The sequence below is a fragment of the Topomyia yanbarensis genome, chromosome 2, assembly GCF_030247195.1.
Source record: "Topomyia yanbarensis strain Yona2022 chromosome 2, ASM3024719v1, whole genome shotgun sequence".
NCBI classification, from domain to species: Eukaryota; Metazoa; Arthropoda; class Insecta; order Diptera; family Culicidae; genus Topomyia; species Topomyia yanbarensis.
Window position 1 is genome coordinate 119456470 of NC_080671.1, and position 25719 is coordinate 119482188.

Genomic DNA, 25719 nt, shown 5'->3' on the forward strand with positions numbered 1-25719 from the left:
TAGTCCTACTGATACTATGTACGTTTCTGCCTATCAGCAAATTTAATATACGAATATATTCAATTCATGGGTAAATGAACTGGAATTTCGAAAACACCGCTGTTTACCACTTTTTGCCTTGTTTGCTTTTACACGGTCTCCGTAATAAAGTTTGTTACACTAACATTTCTTTCCATCCCCGATGACGGTAAGGACGCCGTTTTTGGCATTTCAAAGTATAGCACTCTCGAAATGTGGATAGCTACTCCCAGACCCCATTCGTTGATTCTCTGTGTCATTTCGCTTGTTCTGGTCACTCACGATGTAGCAACTGCACGGTCATCATGCTCAGTGTTCCATAAAAACTCTATTTTTTATTATATAATTCGTTAATTTGATTCGGTTCAATGCGTCTTTTATTTATTTCCATGATATAAACGATGAAAATGATAATACGAGTTTTAATAATTTTCCAGCAGATCTCGTGCGAGTGACTGGTCATTGCGCGTGGGGACCTGTTTACTAGACGGTCGTTTATTTCTATCCCGTACACTTTCGTGTCATCGTAGTGGTTACTATCTTCATGTTGGCGAGCAATTGATTTCTTCTTTGTTTCTTGTTTTGACAGGTAACGAGGGTAATCTTTCTCAATGATAGTGCTGACTGTTGATTTTGAGGTGCTTTCTCATCGTCCTTTTATGAGAGGATTTTAATTATAGCTCTGTCACACATAAGCATGTGCCAGATATTGTTATGCAAAATGGCTGATTTCTCCTGGGCCAATTTGTTCAGCGCTATCAGCACTGAATTTCTGACATGGTAGAATGTAAGCCTAACCTCCATTTTCACCTTCGGTAAATGTTTCATTTACTCAATCTTATGTGAAAAAACCGGAAGTTAAAGACTATTGAGTATTTAGCTGGAGCACCATTTCTTGCTTCTGCAATTCACTCATATCGACAGATGATCACAGCTAGGGCCGGTGGATAGCGTGGATTGTATGGGTAGTACTACCCACTCGAAAATAACTGAGACAGGAAATACCCACTCGAAAGTTTGGAACAAACTAAAATCTGAAATTAACCGCATATTTGTCTTACGCATAAAATGCATGCGTCTGAAATTCTCGATGCACAATAATTTCATTTTTTATTGAAATACAAATGTGTTTTGGCTTACAATATAAATTTCTTGAAAATATGGTATAATAATCAGGATTTGTTGAAAATTTTATCTTTTTATTAATACTAAAGAGAATATATTTTAACACACAATTTGTTATTTTTAGCACAAACTATTATTTGATTAACAATTGCAACAAGGAGAAACTCTATTAGGCTTATTATAAAGAAGACAAAACATATACACAGGAGAAATTGATTTCAACATCAGAGTAGAAGATACTGTATCAGGGAAAGTGAAGAGAGGCCGGACATAAATGTTAGGGAAAAGAAGAAATTAAACTTGCAGATTTTTGGCATACGGAAGAATACTAAAGGACATCATGAACCGGATCGCCGACTGCCCTTTTTGGATCGACTGGGAACTCTGTAGCTGACAGAATATCAATCAAATGAGAAGAGATAACTAAAATTGGCCTTCCATCGCGTTAAAAAATCTGTATATGAGAGATATATAGGGAGATCGAGGATAGCTAGCACATCTCGGACTGAAACGAGGCCGAAGGGATTCGTTTAACAAAGATCTGGCGCTAGGGCACTAGGCGCACGACCAGACAACATGTTTAATGTTGCGATAATTGTCATCATAAGCGCTGAGACCGCTCTCCAAGACTCCACTACATCGGAGATGCTCATCCAACGTATAATGACTGTACATGACCTGAGAAATCTTTCGAATGAAGTCACGAGCCTTATCCATCTCCTTGAACCAAGGCTTGTTTGTGCCTTTGGGATTCCTAACCTTCCATTGTTCCACGAAATTTCGAGCGTCCTCTGATAAGAAATACTGGAAAACTCGTTGAAACTATGTGATCTTTCATGAATATCACCTTTTAATGCCTAACTGTACGCCTTTTCTCATTACCATTCTAATCTAAGTGTCCACCTTCTCATTATCAGTTATGGAGCAATGCAAAATAATTCAAACTAAGGTAATCTGTAAATAACTAAGAAATGTTTTCCCCATAAAATGCAAAGAGTGCATTCCATACTTCATCGAATGGAGAGCATCCTTGGAACTCTAACAATGTGGGCATGGTTGTTGATGGGTAAATATAAAACCATCAGATTTGTGGGGAGAATGTATGCTGCACAGTCACTTTTATGATCACCCTCACCACAACTGCCATAATAATTAGCATAGAAGCGATGCATAGCTGTCATCATCTAACGAATGCTACAGTGATATGCGCACTACAATGCTTAGCGCGAGCATCTTTCCTGCCATATGAATATGTGTGTACCAGAGCAATCATTACGTTTAAATAAAGTATTATCATTTCATCGCGAAACATCAATTGTTTAAGTGTAGATATATATGGAATGCTGTTGTCGCCGAAAAAGGAATCTTGGTTCCGTGCATTCCGATCAACGGTTGAATATAATACACAACGTAGGACCTAGCCACCAGATGAAACACTATTTTTCTTGTTAATCCTTCGACAAACCGGTGTCCATAACCACGTTTCCAACATTCATTATGTTTTTCATTTGCGTTTCTAACGTTGCGTATATTCGGAACAAATCGGGCGATCCGACATTCAAAAAGTCCTTATATGACCTTTTCATGCACAATTCTGAGCACGAAGAGAGACCGTCCACTGCTGTTTGCGCCGGATCTCGTTTCGTCTGACCTTTAATCATAATCACAGTGTCGATAATCAAGCCAGTTAAAACCTTGTATGCTTCCACTGGAGGAATTTCTCGTTTTGATTTGATTGTTTCGGATATAGTGCACGCGTAGCTGTTCCAATCGCTTATTGACGTCGAATACAATGATAGATTCAAGTAGTCATGATCATATTGAAATTGTCGCCAATATCATGCAGTAAGATAGATCGGTCATCAACGTGAAGACAACCCTATGGCATACCGTGGGAGTTGAAGTCGTCTTGAACCAAATGAGGTGCTATGTATAGGAGAACAATGTCTGCCTTTGATTCGGACTTGTCAACCGACAACTTCAATATCTGATACCGAGGATTAACTCGGCCCTAGTGAATAATGGTAAAATTGTGGAAGATCTACGTCGGAAGTTAACCAAATGTTTATTGTTAAACCTAGGAAAACCATGGGAATGAAATATAGGGACAATTGGGGTTTTTGATGTCTCATGAAGAAATTCCTGTTAGTTTCTAAGATTTCCGAGACGAGGAGCCACTTACTTCGGTACTAGCACCCATCAAAGAACACTCTCAGGCATGTACGAGGCAGCTTAGGAGAGCAAATGATTTTTCTTTTTTTGAAAATTTATTGGCACTCAATGGGATTGTCAAACTCTCGCTCTTTAGTGGAGAAGGGAGCGTAGAAATTAGTTGTGGGTTTATGTTTCTACATTGGGTAACTGTATGGACCAATTGTTCGTAATGACGGCATACCCTGAGGCACAAAAAGACGAACAGGTAGACGAGCCCCGTTCAAAAGAATAAATTTTAAAAGAGTAGATTCGGCGAAAGTCTTGACCTGAGACTGATTGAAAATAAGTGCTTATACTCCTCGATTTATGCTTATACTCCTCTCATTTACTTGCAAACCAGCATTTTCACTGACTGAAGCAGAGGGTTCTGGAAAGTACCAACGCCACATTCCGCAATTAAGATCCCTGTCGGAGACAAACCATCAATCGCTACTTCCCAGGCGGGTACGTAGACAATATACTTCTTCGTACACGGCCGAGTGTTGCTTAGCTAGTTTTCGCGATATATCGATGATTTTAAATGGGTTATATTTGGTCCGGAAGTAGAACTTCCAGGGACCTGTTGTATTAGATGAATATAATTTATATCGAAAAGTAGATTTATTCGCATTATTTTGCCATCGGATAAATATTCAAAACGACCTCCATTAAGTCAGAGAAGCTGTCTCTTGTCGGAGATACCTTCCCATTACTCAATACTATCATGCGGGCTTCAGTACCCGCGCAAAGGTTTTATTGGAGGAAACAGAAAATTAATGCAACGAAGTTTAAAAGAATAGAGTAATTGGTACTTAGCTGTGGAATATTTGTAGTATCAGTAATCCGCAAAACACATTTTCGCTCAGTGTCGGTCACACAGCTCGTTAACAAAGGGTATTTCCAAATAGCCACCAGGTATTATCAGAAAATTTTCATTTTTCCTAACATACACCATGTCTGCACTTTCGTCACTCCGAATCTTACTACCCACTCGGGAAAAAAGTGTTTCGCCGGCCCTGATCACAGCACGAATTAAAGCAACGTTTTTTCCGACGAGGTACATAATATGGAAGGAACTGATTTTGTCGCTCGCTTCGCACTGGCTCAGGCAGAAGCAGAAAGCACACGGAATATCGTGACCATGGTTTCGGGTGGTTCGAAATTGCAATTTTCTACAACCTTTTCCCATTATTTTTATTCAAACCAAACGAAAACAAACGAAATGCAAATTACAAATATTTCATTATTTCTCGAATCTGAAGTTTTGATAAACTAAAACATTGTTTTAATAAAAGATAGTGCTTCTCTCACAGTGTTCGCAGGTGTTGAGCTTCTGGCTTTCCGATGCCCATTATGGTTCACGACGTCTATTTACAATAGTCGAATAGCAGAACAAGGTAGACGAAAACCATTCTAAACTGATCAATGCACACTAATATTTCGATACTGTTTCTAGCAGCATTGCTCCAATGGAAACTATAATAATAATATCGTTAGTTTTACGGTTAATACTAATAACTCGAATGATAATAACTACCCCCCCCCCCCCCAATATCAAACCTCATTTCCACCTATAGCGTACGTACGAACAAATTTATTTTGAGTTATTTAACAAACAGTGCCGTCAGTAGACAAATTGGAACTCAACCGCATATTTTATTGAGAATCAAACGTATGCTTCGCCCCAACATACTGGATTTTCTTTCTTATCGGCCCAGCTCATGGCAATCCTCTTTCTGTATCAATATTGATTATCACTTCATCAAAGCGGCTACTATCTGCATATGTTGGTAATTGGAGTAATTTGTTGATCAATCTATCATTCTCACTGAGTGTAGGTATCGACAATGAGGCCTCTCCAAAAGATGAACTCCCTAAACATTCTTTCATTTCACAAATACAATTGAATGAGAGTTTCGAGACTGTTTGTAGCACATTTTTGTAGCACATTCTGTTTCACCTGATGGATTTTTTTTGTCGTTGGCTCATCGAACTGGATGTGCCGCATGCAAAGGCAATCTAGTCACTCCTACAGATGGAATGTTCATTATCCAAACCCAATCGGTATCATTGACTGCCGAAAAAGTTCGATTTATCATAGGTGATTGGGTGATAAGGAGGATCACCGGATGGCCACTATAAAGAGCGATGCAAAGTGACCGGGTGCATAGTTTTATCCTACGCGTCGTTCTAATCCGGTGCCGCCTATTGCATTCCAGTACAAGTGTCAGATGGAGTGGTTCATCCTATGCTGCCTATTGGCTGCAGCCAAAACCACTGCCAGAAAGGAAGCGGATGAAGAGCATGATTATGGTCTGATGCCGGACTGGTGGGAAAATGGTGTGTTCTATCAGATCTATCCGCGGTCTTTTAAAGACTCCAATAAAGACGGCGTGGGAGATATTAAGGGAATTTCGGATAAACTTAGTCACTTGGTTGATCTTGGAGTGACCGGAGTGTTGCTCGGTCCAATGTACAAATCTCCGATGAAGGACTTGGGCTACGATATTTCCGATTTTAAGGCTGTGGAACCGATCTTTGGAACGCTGGCTGATTTGGAGGCATTGATTGAGAAAGCCCAAGAATGGGGTATCAAAGTGATCATGGAGTTTGTTCCGAATCACACTAGCGATGAGCATGAATGGTTCCAGAAGGCAGTGGTTGGCTATGTGGCGTATGCAAATTTCTATGTGTGGAAGGAAGGAAAGGAAAACGGGCCTCCGAACAATTGGGTAAGTTGTGGTAAAATGAAATGTTCTGAGGTTGTATTGATTTATTGATTGATAACGCGCGCAAAGAGAAATTGAAAAATGGGAATGAAAAGGTCAGTTCTTCCAGAATAACTACAACTCTCCTACGGAGTATCTCTTTCGACAAATAGCGGGAAATGAGAACTAAAATGTTTTGACAACGTACGTAGAATCAGAACTTCTGTGCTAGTGAAATATCATCAGCTATTAGATGCTCGTATGTGAACACAAGTTGTGTTCCGTTTTTTAACGTCTATCTGGTTCCCTAAGCGGTCTACCTGATACAAATGAGACGAAATCAAAACGCAAATTGGGTTTGGAACAACTTAAGAGGAAGATGGTTCTGAAAAATGCAGGAAAATTAATTGAAAGTATCCCGGTGTAAGCGAAGTGCTACATGAATGACGATGTAGTGGTGTGGCTTTCTAATCAGAATAAAATCAAAAGTTTATAAAAGAATGTTATTTGTGTTATAAATGAGTTCTTTAGAGTAGTTAAAGGCAAGGGTGTGGTGCTTACGGCGAAAAAAACGCGTTCGTAACTATTGTTTTGGTGATACAGATATAGTTAATCTATTCAGTTAATTTTCAATATTTTCCTCGAGTTGAGTGGGAATTAGTGACCCGTGTACCCCGAAAAAATGCGGTGCGCATTATAACTTAAAAAGTCAATGTTTGTATGTTTGTGATTCGTCGACTCCCAAACGGCTTAACCGAGAGCCATAAAAGTTTATACGTGGTAGACATTTGTTATGAAGCGTGTTTATGTGCTATTGGTTGGGTTGGGGATTATCTGGTCGCCAGATGGAGCTTCGGAAAAAAATGTGTTTTACTCCTATTTCGTTGAAAGTCGCAGCGATGCGCGACGGGTATTAACTGGTAAAGTATAAAATCTCAAAATAATCCAGACCAATATTAGTTATATTGAAGACCGGAAAACAATACTTTTTTGCGGCCTCTCACCGCTATTCACTCAATTTTCAATATGTTGCAATAAAAGTTTATGAAAATATTATTCATTTGTTGAGTTATTATATGGAAATTGGATGAATGAACGAACACTTTTTGTATAACCATAACAAATTTTTAATATATGTGCTTTTACCGAATTAACCTTACCTCGTCCCCCGCTTAAAATATCAGAAAATTAATCAAGTATTTACATAAGGTTTAGGTTTGATAGTGTTTTGTTACGATGTTTTGATCGGGATGGCTTCATATTCAGCCAGAAGGCACCAAGTAAAAAGTGGGTTTGTTCCGCGCCACCAATGTTTTCTTAATTTTTTGGCGCTACATTAATCTTCTGGAGATTTTTTTTATTTATTCAGCAGCTTTAGCCTTTGTGGCGACGAAAATTGAAATACAATTTTCCTCAAACAATCTTCGGTTAGCAATTAAGCCAATTTTAATAGGTAATGTATTTGAACTGTAATATTGAATTCAAGACTTGCATCGTGTAGAATTTAACACTTCTTTTGCCAGACTTAATGACAATAATTTTCGAAGCTGACTGTCATCGAGAGGTTTCAGTCAAGCTGAACCGAAACCAAGTGAGCAAAAGAGTAAAAAGAGAGAACATTGTTCCGCAAAGGCACTCACGTAGTATGATTGACAGTATATGTTGCTGCCTCAGTGCGAGAACTTGCAGTCGAATATGAGTGCTTGCGACCGTGTAGGAAGGTTTTCTGTTTACGGTTACAGAATGCAGGGAACAGACGTCCATCTTCTGCATTCAACCTGTGTAAAAATCCCTAACGTTTTCGAAGGTATTTGGAATATCTCCACCAGGTGCGCTACTGTCGCCATGTTTTTAGTGGCTGAGTCCGATTGAATTGACAGCGGTTATACTTCTACCCGGTCAAACCACTTCGGAACCGGTTCGGACTGTTGAGTGGATTCACTATGGATGCGAGCTCAAATGCATCAACCAATGGAGTCGGAATCAGTTGTTTGCTTTGAGCCGGATTCCATACTGAATCCATTCAGAATTTCGAACCGGTTCCAGAATGGATTTGATTTGGGATAAGTTGGTGCGGCGGTGCTATTGTTTTAACATATATTAATTCAAAAGATTACACAAATTTTATTAACATATTTCTTCGATCGTGGATGTCTGTTCTTTGTTGAATGGTCACAACTATTCAATTCCAACACATGGAAGACGTAGTTCTTGTGTCGTTTCGAGCATTGCCGACGCAACATCGAAAACAATAATTTAAGACATGTCATCGAACACGAGAACGTCAAGTACACGATCTCCGTATACCTCGATGACAAAGCAAGCAATGTACGAATATCGAAGGACACTGCACTCCATTCAAACGCATATGGCACAGTATGGAGAAGTGATTTCGAGGAAAACGAATTCTGGAAGAGTTTCTTTCGTGGCATCGACAATGGAGTTTGGTTGGTGCAAATGCGTCTAAAAAGCCTATACCATCATACGTCGAGCTAGCACAAGGTACTATCCATCGTCAAAAGTCACTTTGCACATACGAAGCACAAATTGTGACGTACAAATACAGCCACCAAACTGTGCATTACGGAAAGTCATGTGCAGAGGCAGCAACGAAAAAACAAAATTGCACCCGGAAGCAAACAACATTCAGCATCCATGCCTTCAACACCATCAATAGAATATCAAATTTGCACCCAACCTGAACAACCTACCCAATAATCAACGAAATGCCAGCCAACAACAGATACATGCAGTACTGCAAAACCAATATCCAACAGTGACTACAAGACTACAACAACCAAAGAACGAATAAAATTTGCTTCAAACGGAACACATTGCTACCTTGTATGAAGTAATGACAGCGACAATAATATGGAAGAAGAGCTGAGCGACCCACAAACAGCTGCTAAAGATTCCTCGTCAAAGAAAAAATCTCACCGCGCAATGGTAAATTGAGCGCGTGACATTTAAAGGACCATCATTAGATTAATGTTTTTTTGAATATTTAAGTACTATTATAAATATATAAAAGACCCACGGCTCAGTCAAGCTAACGCAACAAGCCGTGTCAAAAAACGGAATTAAAAAAAATATATACCACTGTTTTCACATGTACGATTCACAAAATGTTATTTTGTTCTATTCTTGTAGTCTCAAATATGTCAAAAAATGATCTAAAAACAAAAAAGACAAATCGTTTCATAAATTAATTTTACAATTTGAAGAATAAAAGAAAATTTGTTAAAGAAAAACGAAGCGGCGGTATGTTTACTGAATAACTAAAAAAAGAACTATTGAAATCGGACGAATAGTTTCATGAAATATCTTATTCAGCAGCAGTTTTAGCATAAATGTAATCAATCAAGATTTTCAATGCATGTTGTTCTGGTCTTCAAAATTAGAATTTAAAAGTCAAAACATGTACATTAAAAATATTACAAATCTATTTAGTGGATACTTTGAAATTTATTCCCTAAAGACAGCTGAATTTCGGGCCTCGAGAGTAGAAGAGAGATTCTAATGAACTTATTGCTATAATGCGAGGATAGATCGTGCAGACGTGCATCAATCTTATCATCGTCCATTGTTATGCTCAACGATGTGGTGCATATTGTTTTCCATAGCAAAACTTTCCGCCATGAATAACGTTTTAAACATTTTCAGTACAGCATTACGAGTGTGGTGGATTTGCATGACAAAAACCTTCTGTAAGTCTAAGCTGCATTTGTACCGTTAATAAAGGTTCCACTTCGTTAACACTAGGGTTGATTGGGCAGAGTTTAACATAGACGGCCTCTCTATTGAACCGAAGATTGTTCAAATTTTGTTGCTGAACTTCAAATAAATAAACAGTTCGATACACACTTGAATTTTTTTTTATTATTATATTTTACTAACAATCAATATCAATTAATTCTTTTCTTCACGCGAAATTTGGTGGGTAAATTTTCCAGGAAGTGACCTATGATACCAACAGATTAAAGCTTTTGTCGGGCCTGCTCGTTGTAATTTTATTTGTGCTATTGTAGTCCCTTGCTCGTGTTTATAACGTTGTACAAAACGTTGCGGGAAGTACCTTTTCTTGAATATCCCCGCTACTAAAATTCGATGTTCGGGAATGATTAAAAATCGATCAGTCGCTAATCCGCCCAACACATCAGCGATATCATGATTGCAAACCCAATATAATTCAGTAGGTGCCAATTACATAAATACCGTTATTATTTATCAAAAGCCCTGATAACGAACAATCGGTTCGAATATATCTCTGGAAAAGAATCGATTGGTTGATCAATCAATCATTTTCGTTGTACGTGAGTGCATGTGTCATCAATGATTGCTTTCCAAAAATTACACAAAAATGTTCCATCGCACAAATACAATTCGATTATCCGTTGCTTGTATGTGAGATTCGAGGCAATTTGCGGCATTATTGTTCCGATCGATGATGACAACTAATCTTTATGACTGTGACTCACCTGTTGAATGAATGTAGGAACGAATGTGCAGATTGTTTTTGGCAATAAGCTTATCAACCCGGATGAGGGAAATGCAAATAAATTTCAATACCAAATCTAATTTATATGGAGAAAATCTACTAGCTCACATTTTTAAGAATAGGTGGCTCTGTATGCATCAACTTACTACTACAAGTGAGGATAAGAAAGTTAATTTCATTGCCTACAATTTTGTCGAAGTTTATTAATCATTACAGCTTTGTTAGGAGAAGTTATTAAAATTAAAATGAAGTTATGTCTGAGTCTGTTTTACATGGGGCTGCACGAGGTTTATTTTTTGCTAAAGAATGGTCGGGTTTAGCTAAATAGTATGCTTGGAAGGATTTTAGAGTATATATCACATCTTTTCCCTAGAACATTTTTGTTTCATTTTTCATCAAGAAAATGGCGCCCACGTTTTGTTTTCGAAGAAGAGTCATAAGTAGTATTTTTTCTCACATTCGTAACTCTGAAAAGATCCTTTCCCAATAACTCGGAAAAACTAGTACTTTCCAAACCGCCGAATATCCGATTGTGCAACCCGATAACCCTCACTCATCTCGATCGAATACTCATTGTCTAATCCCAATCGGTACCATTTGCCCAACAACCTAAAATCGTGACTGCCGTACAGTTCCGACTTATCTTGCACTTATCTTGGTAGGTAGCCTGATAAGGCAGATCGCTGGGGAACCGCTATAAAGAGTGATGCAAACTTGCCAGGTGCGTAGTCTTCTCCTGCCCGTCGTTATAATCCGTGAAAGTTGTCTCTCTCATCGCGTTCCGCGGTACAAGTGTGGAATGAAGTGGACTGCGTGTTGTTTTTTGCTGTGCGGCCTGTTGGTCGTGGCTGCAGCCAAAACCACTATCAGAGAGGAAGCGGAAGAAGAGCATGATCATGGACCGAAGCCGGATTGGTGGGAAAATGGTGTGTTCTATCAGATCTATCCGCGGTCCTTTAAAGATTCCAACAAAGATGGAGTGGGAGATATCAAGGGAATTTCGGACAATCTCGGTCACCTGGTAGATCTTGGAGTGACCGGAGTGTGGTTCAGTCCGCTGTTTAAATCACCGATGAAGGACTTTGGTTACGATATTTCGGACTTTAAGGATGTGGATCCAATTTTCGGAACGTTGGCTGATTTGGAGGCACTGATTAAGAAGGCCAAGGATTTGGGCATCAAAGTGATCTTGGACTTTGTGCCGAACCACACTAGTGATGAGCATGAATGGTTCACAAAGGCGGTAGCCGATGATGCGGTGTATAAAAATTTCTATGTGTGGAAGAATGGAAAGGGTAACGCACCCCCGAACAATTGGGTAAGTTTTGGGTGAAAAGTGATACTAGGTGGCGAGAGTTTCGGAGTTGTGATATAGTGACATGTTTGTAGGTACTTGTTGTTTTACGACCAGGATTTTTTGCATATCTGGTTAACTTCCTTTCTTTTCAGAAGAGATCGTTTCCATTTCACGATAGACAAATGAGACTAGATTTTTTATACTAGTTTCGTAGTACACCTTCTTTTCTGTAGCTTTTCTCATCGATATTATAACGTCAGAAAGAGTAGAATAAAATAGCGTTTATCACTCAATGAGTACAATTTAATATTGACAATTGTACGTTCAGCGCGCTCCCCACACTTTTGTCGTGATTAATAACATACGTCAATGTAGAGGGCCGTTTTCAAAATTTTGGAAGAAAAGCTTTGGAGCTTTGCAACGTTTATTTATTCTGTGGTACTGAATGGAATTGATCAATTTTTTTGCCATTTTGTTCAAATATGTTTAGTGATGCCACATATAAATTTGTCTTAAAGAGCCGTGAAGTCCTAAATACTGATATAATGCTGGTATTATGCCAGAAAAGGCAAAATATAGTATTACTGTGCAGAGATTGACAGCTCGTTTCTGCAGTACTAATGCTATTATATAGCACCAGCATACAAATGTCAAATTTGAAAGCCTAATATTGGCACTACTAATGCTATTAAAAAGCTTCAGTTGGCTGTCATTGTCCGCCATGATTTTAAAACCATTTCTTATGTTTCCTTTCGGTATGATGAGCAAAAACGAAAGGTTTTCAAATAAAATGTTCTATTTAAAACCGTAATTGACTCTCTTCTAATGCATTGTAATAAATATCCTTAATAGGTCTTCGTTCTCACATGATATGTTTCACGAAAATTACCTTTAGTAAGTCTCGAACTGAGGTACCTTGCCTCGTCCTTTACGGTAAGTGTGCTGCGTTTGCTCACTGGACTATATTGCATATGTTCGATTGAAATGAAATATGCCGAATATAATCTTCAAGAAGAGTTGCATATCAAATAAACCCACAGCGTTACAGTAGCATCATATCGGCTTTTTATTTGCTCTATAACGGCACTAAATGCACTTATAAAGCTTACATGTTTTAAAGATCCTTGAAACATGTACGCGTTATATCAGCATTATATACGCATATAGAGCAACCGATAATGATATATGTCGGCTGTGCAGTTATGCATTATTGATGCTAATATAGAGCTTTATTGCATTGTTAATGCTGTAATGGAGTTTCAATGCAACATTAGTGCAAATGTATAGCCAATATAGTGCAATGGCTTAATGCTTATGGTTACTTGGGCAAAGTTTTTCCGAATCTTCTGAACTTCAATAAACTGAACGAACCGGAGCCGCACAGTTAAAAAAAATGTCTTTAGCAGAAACTAATTTTCATAAAATTCTTCGAAAGCGACCCGGAAAACCGAAATTTTCCAGCATATTTCGGGCAAAGCCAGCAATACGCAGCATCAATAGAAAAAAAAATTTCTGAAATTTTAAATATAAGCTCACTGCAGAAATGTCGGTAATATCTACATATCTACGACGGACGGAGCATTTTCTCAGTTCGTTTGTGGTTGACAGTCGCCCATTTTATTTAAATGCCAGCCGCAAATCTTGAACTCTATAACCGTGACATCAGTTTACGCTAGGTGTTTGTAGGAAACGGTCGGAGCAACTATTCAGGAGACTGCATGGTATATTAATACTAGTATACAGCGGAGACAATTTTTAGGAACTGTGTTCTTGAGCGGTTAATGGATTGTTGATTACGGTGAAAATCATTGGGTTTGAATTTTCAGTCCAAGTATCGTCACGACATTCATAACAACATATTTTGGCTCAAGCGAATGAAACAAAGATGTTTTTATGATCTGTTGCTGGTAATAGTGTTAAAACATTCTTTGTATCAGTTGTCGAGAAAATCGTTAGCATCCAGTCATACATCGAGTACAGATAGGTGACCACACTTTCGCTTAACTGTCTTCTGACTCGTTTTTGAATTTCTTAAATTTTCGTAATTTTTGTCTCGAAAAATTTTCTCTGCGCCTTGCTGACAGTGATGTCAAACAAGATTCGTAATCAGAGACTCCGACTTTCAGTTCACGGTGTCTTTTTTTAACAACTTTATGCAAAAAAATTCAGCATCTCTGAAACTTCAGGATATGAAAGAATGGGCTTTCGCCTTTCATTTGAAACCAAAATCAAAATAATCCGTCGGGGGGTCTAGAGCAACTTTTTTTTTGAAGTTTTTTTTCGTGAAAATATAGATTTTACAATGGAACTAGTTCATATTTCTGCCCCTAGATGGTGCTTTAGACATTCGAACAACACTAAAAGTGAGATTCTGCTAGATTATTTAAATGTCTACAACTTTGCTTCCAACTGAAAACCGATTTGAAATTATCCCGAAAAGTAGTTTAATATTCTAACGAATTCTAAGTCTAAACTAGTTTCACAGAAGACCTAGTGGTTTGTCAATTCACAAGCACTTTTTTATTTGCCAAGTAGTTGTGTTTAGTTCAATAATGAATTCAGCGGAATTTGAGAGCTTGGAAAGTCTTACCTTTTAACTGAAAATTATAATTCCCTGATACAGGGAACCATTCATATTTTTGGGATGAGAAGTTTTAGATAAGTGTTGACCAAACTAGTATGATATTAATATTCTTTTTCATGATGGTAAGTGATTCCTCCCGCAGAAACAGCTTTTTCAATTAGGTATGCCTTCTTTTTCATTTTTTCGATTATTCTCAGGGATGACTGATAACTATTCTTACTTGAATCTCCTACTCTGTTAACATCTTCGTATAAAATTGACTTGTCCTGAACTTCAACCTTTATATTTGAACAAACTCAATGAAACTTTTAACGCACCATAGCAATATTTCGCGGATTTCATTGCAACGCTTGGTTAAAAACGCTGATTACCTGTTTTCAAAATTAACTCAATGTGACAAACAATGAACAAAAAACTTTGAGTTTTTGGATCAAGATAATTTTTTTTGGGATATATTCGAGGACTTCTATGTATATAAGGTTATTGTTGTACTCAAATCATATTTTGTTTTCAAAACATATCGCATAATCTAGGATCAATTTAGCAACGATATCTCGCATAATTGATAGGAAATGGCCGTAAAATCCAACTTCCACAATATGCTTTGCGGAGAAAATTTGAATAAATTATTTCACACTAACCACTAATTTGGACAGTTACTGCTGTGGTTTGCGTTAAATTAGAAACGGTGTGTCCCAACATTTCGTCTTGAACGGAATTATAATAGTTGAGTTAAGCGATCATAACCTAAATTATACGTCGTATGGTCCTTTCTAAAACACCCGTGTAACAAAACATAAATGTAAGCAAACCCTTGTAACTAAGCAATACCTTCCGATGAATGGTAGTCCCTTCAAACCTATCGGGAAAAATTACAAATCAAAAGCACAAATAGTTATCTGGCTCTGTCAAACATCCTAATTGTCAGAAGTTCAATTAGAATTGTCAATGTAATGAATCCCGTCTAATATTTTCATGGCACTAAACCCAATTATTTTTTTGGTAATGTAATAAGTGCGAGAAAACATATTTCCAAACCACTAGGCCTCGTGTGAAAACTATCTTAGATACAACTTTGTTAAAATCTTAAACAACTTTTCCGGATGATTTCAGATCAATTTTTAGTGGTCAACAAACTTGTAGACAATTAAATTTTCTATCAAATTCTCACTTTTAATGTTGTTCGAATGTATAAAGCACCATCTAGGGACAGACATATGAACTATCTCCAGTAGTAAAACCTATATTGATACGAAAAAATTTCAAAAAAAAAGTTGCTCTGGATCCCCCGACGGATTATTTTGATCTTAGTTTCAAATGAAAGGGGAAAGCCCATTCTTTCATATTCCGAAGTTTCAGAGATGCTGAATTTTTTTGCATAAAATTGTTCTAATAAATACACCGTGAGTTAAATAGCAAACTAATTGAACTCGATCTTTTTCGACTGTCTAATAATACTCTAAGAATTCCAAAGATATTGAAAGATATTCAGCCATGACAGATATTTCGAAAGTTAGACTAAATAAGATCAGAATTGTAATATCCTGTCTGACGTAGTCAATGAAATTATTGGCGACAAGTATTTCCCGAAGGACTACCTCGTCTACATGCGTATCTATAAAGTTGAGATCGACAGTGTGTTCTCCGATTTGAGTTCAATATGCGTGGATCTATTGAAGCACAATATATGCTGTTTCAAGGGCTCCTTGCTTCAGTGATCGAAGATTTTGAATGGCAATCACGCAGGACGGAACAAAATCGTATGTCCCTTCGAATTAGTAGCAGCTATTTGTACCGCGCGTCATGCATTTCACTAAATACAAGCTAATGGGGCAAGAGCACAGAGATTCATTAGGACAACTCTTCCGCTGAAAAGGCTTGAAAGGGCGTCATCATTAAGAAGAGTCTACTAGTGATCCAACTAGAAATTTCCAGCGCTTAAAGGAACAACAAACATCTCGTATGTCTCAATATTTCAACCAGAGATTTAACTTAGTGCAGAACTGGTTAGGTCTCGGCTAAACACCGGCTACTTTGTGTTACAGCGAAACTCCTCCAGGTACAGTGTAAACTGCAATTGTTTTACCTTCTAGATGGTAATCGATCTAGCGTCGGTTCCGATAGCACAAAGTACAAAGTTACTTTACGCTCGTCCAGGGCATGTCGCAGACTCAGGTGATTCGCATTTCAAATGCCAAAATATATTAACCCCTGCGGTAGCAGACAAAAGGTTAGTCACCGGGGAACACTAAGCTTGCTTATATGAGACTATACTCCACGCTTTTCTAAACTTTCTTTCTTCAATTCCTTGCTCTCCTTTGAGTACTATGGCTCTTAGTATTAAAAAATATTTCACACCTTCCAGTCTCTTGCTAATTTAATGTCGTTAAAACACAAAAAAAAACAAAAAAAAGTTTGCAATAATTTTCACCATTTGTTTAATTTGAGGTCCACTTATTTTACATTACGAAATAGATCAAGATTTCAACTCCTTTATTAAACACTACGCTGCTGAATACACCCTAACGAACTTGATTGATATAAAATACTAACGCATGCAAACCTGCAATAACCAATCAGTGCTTTACCTCGGTCAGATGGCGTCACGCTTGGGTTGACTACCAAGAACCGCTAGAAATTAGCTTCGCAACGTTTTGAATCATACTGAAACTGCTCTAACATTGCTCAATCTCCTCGCCAACAAAAATCTACCTACAGAATCATGTTGTCAAATGCCTCAGCAATAAAAAACCGCATAACGCATTATTCGAAATATGAAACGTGTGTGTGAATAGGCTCTTCACCCAACAACCGCTGAAAACATGTACGCTTGAGAATTTCACTCGTATCAACCCAACTCATAAACAAGCAGAAAAATAAATTTATTTGGCCCAACGCAGTGTTGATCCCAATCCAAAAAAAAACATTGAATATCAGAAACATGCACGCCTCACACTGTGTACGAGTCAACGAAGCAATCCACGCTACGTTACATAGCGGTACTTTCCGAGCCCTTGCTAGAGCGGAATGATATTTGTTGCGCTCTTCGTTTAGTTGTTTGATAAACTGTTCGTAGATTTTCAAAGACTGCACCCAATGTCGATCAGGTCGAGCTGTAGCTCAGAAGGTACCGCTATGTAACACAGTGTATTTAACTTAATGCCACCACTGCCTAAACTCTGTCTGTAGTAGAGGTAGACGCTATGGATTTTGGGCACACAGTTAAATCGTGTAAAAGCTGCACCCGTTTCCCTGCATGTACACAAACGATTGCACCGTATGAAAGATATGGCCATGATGTTGCTCGTTTAATCTTCGAGTGACGAATGATTAAAATGAATACGCGGCACCTCTATTTGTAAACTACCCGTATTTGATTGAGTTGCTTAGGCGAGAGTGTGTGCATATGCTAACGTTGCCGTAAATCCATAGCGTATATCGCTTATTGTGTCGTCTGGACAATATATAGCCAACATGTTGCTCGTTTAGCAAGTGAGCAACGACTGATACAAAACGAACACGCGAGATCGGTATAAATAACCTTCTCGTATGTGATAAAACGCTTATATGCTTCCTTTTAACGAGTCTGCCTGAAATATGCTCGAAAAATTCGCATTTTCCTCGTTGTTTTCGAAAGATTTTCTGAAAATCTTTATTTACTTTATTTATAGTAGTCGCACATTTTGCTAAATTGAATACAAAATTCCTACTTAACTCGTTGGATGGACAAATTGTGAACAAATTAAAAATTGCTGGTCGCCTCAAAAAAGTGGTTTTGTAAAAAACGCTAGTAATGTTTTTAGTAAACTCAGGGTTGTGACAGAATTGAAAATTTGAACTTTTAAACGTTATTGTCGCCTTCCATATTTTTAATTATCATTTTTATAACCCTTAAGCGTGTTTTAAGTCAATAAAAAAAATCAATTTTTTTATTCTGCGCTGGTGTATTCACTTAATGCTAACCTTTGTCTCTACTTGGCTGGCCGAATTTCGAAACGGACCCCAACATTGCACTCATAACATGATAAGTTTTGCATGGTACCAAAATTGGCGATATTTCAGATATTTTCGAAACCGCTGCCACCGGTACCGTCACCGTACGGATACGGCTTGTGCCTGTAAGATTTTGTTTAGTAAAGGTTTAACCATTTAAATACACTATTTTACAATATCTAAACTTCAACGGAGTCGTCCATCCAAAGCTTCGGACATACATCTAATGAAGCGTTTTTTTCCATTGGCAGCAATCCGTGTTCCACACTGACGCATGGACTAAACTAGCAGGAAAGACCGAATACTATCTACACCAGTTCGACAAAGGTCAACCGGATTTGAACTACAACGAACCGAAAGTGAAGCAGGAAATGACCAACATGATCGAGTTCTGGTTTGAGAAAGGGGTCGACGGTTTCCGCATCGATGCCATCAATCACGTCTACGAACACGAGGACTTCCTAGACGAACCACTGATCAACGAAAATGGTGAACTGTTCTACGAGAATATGGATCACATTTACACCGTTAATCAGGTAAGCAAATTCAAAATTATTAGATTGGACTCGGTTAACCGGTTGACATCTGCTTCCAGAACGCATCCTACGACCTAATCTACGAATGGCGAGAGCTGTTCGATACGTGGTCTGAAAAGTCCGGCAGCACCAAACTGATGATGACTGAAGCCTACGCTGACCTGGAGCACACCATGCGATGGTTCGGTAATGAGCAACGCAACGGATCTCACTTCCCGTTCAACTTCGCGATGATCAATCGCATCACGAACGGCTCGAATGCCGCCGAGTTGAAGGTGGTTATTGACGAGTGGTTGGAAAATATGCCTGAAGGAGCGAACGCTAACTGGGTTCTGGGAAATCACGATCGTCCTAGAATTGCATCGCGATTTGGCCGCGAGCGAGCTGCCAGTTTCGCAATTTTGGAGCTTACCTTGCCCGGAATAGCCGTCATCTATTATGGGGAGGAAATCGGTATGGAAGATAATCGCGATATAACCTTCGAAGAGACGCAGGATCCACAAGCTAAGAACACCAACAAAGAAATCTATCAGCTGTACACCCGGGATCCGGTTAGAACACCATTCCAGTGGGACAATACATCGTACGCGGGTTTCTCGGAAGCAACTGATAAGAAACCGTGGCTGCCGGTGCATCCGAATTATTTAACGTTGAATTTGGCCGCACAGAAAGCCGCTGACAAGAGCATCTTTAAACTATACCAACAGTTGATCAAGTTGCGACAGAAACACACCTTCACCCATGGTAACTTCAGCTCACAAGCGCTGGTGAACAATGTGTTTGCGTTCATGCGAACACTGGAGGATCACGCTTCGTACGCGGTGGTTGTCAACATGGTGTCTACTGACGTTCAGTTGAACTTGAAGAATCTGGACTCGAAAATTAATAAGGTAAAAGTGGTGGTAACCACACCGGATTCCGATTTCCAGATCGATGCCGAGATCACCGACGTGGAAAACTTAGTGCTGCAGAGTTACGACGCTGTTGTGTTTGAGGTGATCTCCTCCGGTAGTGCGGCGATTGCTGGATCGTTACTGTTGCTGCTGGTATCGGTTCTGCGGTTTTTACTGCAGTGATGTTCTGATTGATAGGATTAGGTATTTATTTTTGAAGAGAGCCGAAAGTATTAGAAATGTAACAAAGGCGTGTGGTAGGCAATAAATGATGTTAACATCGTAAACTGTGAATTGATTAGAATCTAAATTAACGCAGCCCTGATTCTACAGGAACTATTTTTTTCTCCTCCATCCGTCCGACCAATATGAACTGAACACGCAGGAGACAGCTCAATGCGACTTTTGTCACGCAATAAATTTCCGATTGATAGATGATGATAAATCTATCGTACGAGCGTTTCACACACACATTTCTGGGTTGGATGAAGTATCGCAAGAAGTACAAGCTTTATTGGCTGTTACTACAGCCGCCGTTGGGTGAGATAAGATTAATGTATAATCAATATTTTTTATTCTAATGCCATATTTTGTATGTCATATTGCTAACGATTTCCACTAAACCAATGATATGTCTAGTGAGCGACGAGCATACATCAGCATCAGTATTGTATTGCTTTGCGGCGATGGTTTTTCTCGGAAAACGGATGGTTTGCGTTCGATATGATAATTTTGTACACTGCATTGGATGATAAGGCATCCATCCGGTGCTTAATTTCTGTGGGTGGTGCTCGAAGAATGGGTTGTGTGTCATTTGGTCTGTGTTTCTTATCGGTTTAATTATTCGACGAATTAGATGATATACTAAGCAAATACTACAATTGGGACCAATTTTGGCAAATGACTCATTCCGTGTTCCAACGTGCATGTGTTGCTGCTAGCAACAGCCAGTTATTAAGAGTACATGAACGTGAATAGTATTCTCGACGGAAGGAAATAGAAACGAGCAATTGAGTTTCACACTATTCAATATTACACGACCACTTTTCGTTCTCAAAACATAAATTGAGTAAATTAACACTTTGATACCGCTGATAACTTTTTGGCGAGCTGCTTTGTGGTTGAAATCGGGATACGATAAGGGAACCCGTGGCTATCAAAACCGTCGGATAATTCAGACCCCCTTGATTTCTCAGAAAATCGTAAGACTTTCTGACTGTCCTGCATATTTGTGGAAGCGCCATTCCGAAACAATAATTCTGCAGTTTAATTTTAGAAAGGAGATACAACGTGTTTCTTTTTTTGGTCATCCACAAAATAAATCATAATAAGCGCGATTTTGCGCGAATAAAGTTACAAATAAAAATGCAAAAATTAACAGATAAGTATTTTGGAAAGCTTGGGGCTCCTATTTTATGGAACGATTTTGGTGAAAACATAGATATTTTCAAGACGCTCACCATTTTTGTGCGAATTGTGCGTAGGGAGCTCGGACTGCTATTGATATTGTCAATACTGGCGATAATTTAATACCGACCAGGATCGGTAATGTCAGAGATATTAGCAAAACAGTGTGGAGCCCTACATCGGATTAAAAACCGTCTGTTGCCAAACCCTGTATTTTGTAGGTAGCGGGAAATACGTTGTAATATGTTTAAAATACAATTTGTTGCTTCTCCCACTTTTTCACAACTCTAAACTTACAGATACATTGTTTTCCGTTCGTATCGGGTGTTTGTTCTGTTGCAAAATCCTGACCAATAGCCAAAAAAATAGTGTTGTTTTAGTTATATTTTGAAATATTGTGACAACATGGAGAGAATGTCAACATTTATTCAACAATCGTTGAAACGATGTGATATATTTTGTCAAATAGGTAGGTAGATATGGTTATATCTACACATGTCCCAGGTATTCTAAAAAATCCCTGGAGTGAAGATCTTCATGCGACAGCAGGTATCTTACTTATGGAGGATCACTATACAAAGTTGAATGAGGTATTGGATCCTATTGATGTTTAAGGTCTGAGCTTTCTGGAATACAGCACTTATGATCTATGGACGCAATAAGTGACATGGCAATGATTTTATTTTCCTCTGTATGTTCCTTGAGGTCCATGACATTATGTCAATATGGTATAAAGTTCAACCAAAACCGTCTTTGAGCACCAGTCTATGGATCTACATGCGATAACCACCTTAAAAGAATGGCAGATAAAATAAATTGATCAAAAGGAAAGTAAAGTTAATTCAGCTATTCAAGCTTGGAGAGTAGATGACGAAAATCGATGATGCGTGCCAAAATGATGTCTTCCGGTTGAGCAAAACTCTCTAATATTGTATAGTAGAGAACACAAATCGATGCTGGCGCCGTTTTAAATTCCAAGATAGCGACTTCAGGATGAGAAAAATTCTCTAAAACCGTGGGAATTTTTGCATCCGGTTTGATAAGTAGATGACGGAAATCGATGAGCGACGGCATTTTAGAGTTCAAGATGGTGACTACCTGATCAGAATGAAATAACAAAATTATAACAGAACACAATTTTTGTAACATATTGTGTTATAAATTAGGTCTCGTTATTTGTTAAAATAACACAAATTTATAACAAGTAACAATTTGAGATATAGTTTTGAAATATTTTTGTTATGTGTTTCTGATCGGGTACTCGTAGGTCACAGAAAATGTAGCTGGACCAGAAGTCGCCATTTAAGATTTTTAGCGGAATCAGCCTTCTAATGCTTGCACTCAATTCTGAAAATAATACTCTTGTTAGGAAAAAATCTGAAAATATCTAGATTGTTTGACTTATAGAGAATTGTTGGTATATTGTTATCTCATGAATAATTTTGCACAACCGCAAGTCGCCGTTATGAATTTTAAAATGATCAGATCATTTTCATTGATGAATCATTTTTTAAAAAAGCGTAAAAGTTTTTAATATGCTGAATCTCCAAAAAATCCTAGATTGCCTTATTTTACACAGAAAAAATATTGGAGAAAGAGTGCGTAAAAACTATATACAATGAAAAAATAAGTTGTGACATTCTTGACCAGGCCCGTGAGCAGAAAATTCTCAAGGGGGGGGGGGGGGTTTGCTTTTTTAACGTTTATTTTAAAAGAAACGTACAGAAACCCTCAAACTTTAAATATTTTTTCAGAGGCCTGGACCTAGTCTTGTGAACCAAACGACTCATTGAGTAAATTTTTGTTATCGAGAAGGAGTCATCTAAAAACACCGCTGCATAGTGGTCGGAAACCCCAAAAACGTGAACTTAATTCACTAGGGGCCAAACCATCGAATATATTCACATATTATCTTTGGACGAATTGTTAGTACGAATATTCCCCACAACTTGTTAAAAATATAAATTGGGCATGAATTACCACGATCAAACTAAAAAAAAAACTTTTTATACTGACGAGGTGGAAAGTTACAACTTGAACTTGTAGGACTTAAGGTTATCGATTTATAAAGCGTTTTCTATGGCAACACCCTTAAATTTAGTGTTTTTAATGTAACTTTTTCCACTGTGACTTTCCGTGCAAACCATGTTCCTAACAAATATGGATGCACCAAAACCACATAATATTGTTGAAAACTATAAGTAAAATACTGATTTGTTTCAAATTTATTGAAGATTTTTCCATTTTTTACCGTTAATTAAAAATTTTTACGAAAATATCCGAAAAATTTTTTTGTTGATTTTTATATGGAAAAAGTAAATGAACATTACAAAGTGAGCTTATCCTATTCATATGGCTCTAGAGTACCACGCATCAAGCCTTCTTATGCTTATTACGGGTAGTCTGGACATTGAAAATAGTGCCTGCTCGTCTATTTTGGTTTGCACCTTTCTCTCTTATGAGCAGTTGAAGTTGGTGTAAAAAGAAAATTCTTTAATAACTCTAAAACGAATGAGTATTTTTACAAGAGGTGTTCGCCACGCCGCTAATTTTAGGTAAAAAATTTACATGCTGTCTTCAACAATAATTTAATTTTTATATGCAGTCTTCAACAATATTATGTGGTTTTAATACCTCAACATTTGCCTGGAACATCGTTTGCACGTCACAGTGAAAAAAGTTATATAAAAAATTAAATTTAAAGGGGTTGTCTTAGAAAACCATTTTTAAATAGATAACGTTAAGTCCTACAAGTTCAAGTTGTTCAACAAAATTCTTCATTACGAGCATTTCAAAACCTTTGTCGAAAACACCAACTTTCTAACTCGTCAGTATAAAAAATTATCTTTTCTAGTTCAATCATAGTAAGCAGTGCCTAATTTTAATTTTTATCAGATTATGGGGAATATTCATACGAACAATTCCTCCAAAGACACCCTGTGAATATATTCGACGGTTTGGCCTCTAGTGAATTAAGAACACGTTTTTGACCCTTCCGACCACTGTTTACTGCCTGCTGGCTCGTGGTGGATTCGGATTGGTTTGAAGTAGTTGTTAATCCAACCGACTAAACCTAAACCTCTTCTATTTCGCAATCTCCATCCATCCGGGGCAACAGTTAAGTACTGCTTTAGTAGGGATTGTGTTCTTGCTTATTTTGTTTTTTGTTAATCGTCATATTTTTTCCATAGCTACTTTTCCTTACTTGCTGTTTAACCTTCGTGATATATCTGACCTGCTCAGATCTGCTGCAAATATCGTCACCTGTTGAGACATGAACCGATCCGGAGGTGTCGACCATAAGGATTTACATCTGTTTACAACCACCTTCGCCGGGCTTCTTATTCTACTTGGTGCTAGTCGTTCCTATTTATCTGCTAGTTGGTGCTGAGAACTTCTCGGCGGCGGTATTTCACCCTATACCGATGCCCATTTTCGCGATCCATTTCGCTGCCACTCCAACGGAATAATCATCGGCGGTAAAATTTCTTTAGACAACGAAATCCCGATTTTCTCCAACTTCGTGTTTTTCCTCCTTAGCTGCCGTTACTAGCCCGCTGACCGACATCTGCTGTCTATTCACTACTGTTGCTAATATCGAAGCTTGTCGAAACGTGAACCGATCCTTCAGAGAAGCTGGTTCTTGACAAAAATAAAAATATATGTAAACAAAAAATTTAAATTAACCTGTTCATTAAAAAAATAATTTTTTTGTCAACAAAAGCCTAAAGAGAATGAATATAATTTAAATGTAATTGCATCATGGATAAACTAGCAGTGAAAAGTTCTTCTAACTAAAACTTTGAACATGTTTTAGAAATTCACCCTAATTTACAGACAAAACTATTATAATTTTATTATAAAATATGGTTCTAGATGTCATTTCAAACAAAATGTTTTCAACTAAAATCGTTCAAAATGTGAAAGTATTCGAGATATTTGGATTTCTTCAACAATAACAATTAATTCAAGAAATTATACACTAGACTGCCCAGAAAAAATAATGAATTTTTGAAAACTCCATCGGCCCACCCCTGGGTCGATTCCTAGTACCACCAGGAGTACTTGAATCAAATTTGAAGTAAATCGGACAAGTCTAGCTACCGGACAAACGTGCCTGAAGTTTGTATGGGATTTTTCGACAATTTACACGGAGAAAACCAACTGGTTCGCATTTTCGCCACACTGTGGCACTATATACATCGCATTATCACTGTAAGTGAAAATAATTTAAATATCTACTGCTTTATCGAAGACTGCTAGTCAATCTGGCTTTGATAAAAAAAGTTATTAAACTTTTAACGGGGTGATGTATGAGTCAGTTTTGCATGGGGCCTAGCAGTGCATGGTTGTGTATCAGTAACGGAATCCCACGAACTATACATTTTTGTAAAAGTATGGTTAGATTTAGCTGAATAGTATGTTCAGATGAATTGGTCGGTGTTAAGTCAGACCGGACCAAGTCGC

At 38.0% G+C, this 25719-nt stretch overlaps 2 protein-coding genes across 13 annotated transcripts in view; one reads left to right on the forward strand and one right to left on the reverse strand.

Moving 5' to 3' along the window:
• Positions 1-25719, reverse strand: part of LOC131679398 (dual specificity calcium/calmodulin-dependent 3',5'-cyclic nucleotide phosphodiesterase 1-like) — a 796874-nt gene that overhangs the window by 271094 nt on the left and 500061 nt on the right. The window lies entirely within an intron of this gene.
• On the forward strand, positions 11282-20132 carry LOC131679402 (maltase 2-like). Its single transcript, XM_058960132.1, has 3 exons — positions 11282-11860; positions 18668-18952; positions 19012-20132. The coding sequence occupies exons 1-3, from the start codon at positions 11342-11344 to the stop codon at positions 20026-20028; spliced, it is 1821 nt and encodes a 606-aa protein (XP_058816115.1). The 5' UTR covers positions 11282-11341; the 3' UTR covers positions 20029-20132.

Coding starts and splice junctions, on each gene's coding strand:
- LOC131679402 (XM_058960132.1), top strand. CDS start 11,342: ATGAAGTGGACTGCGTGTTGTTTTTTGCTGTGCGGCCTGTTGGTCGTG. Junction 11,861..18,667: donor ACGCACCCCCGAACAATTGG/GTAAGTTTTGGG, acceptor TTCCATTGGCAG/CAATCCGTGTTCCACACTGA. Junction 18,953..19,011: donor ACATTTACACCGTTAATCAG/GTAAGCAAATTC, acceptor ATCTGCTTCCAG/AACGCATCCTACGACCTAAT.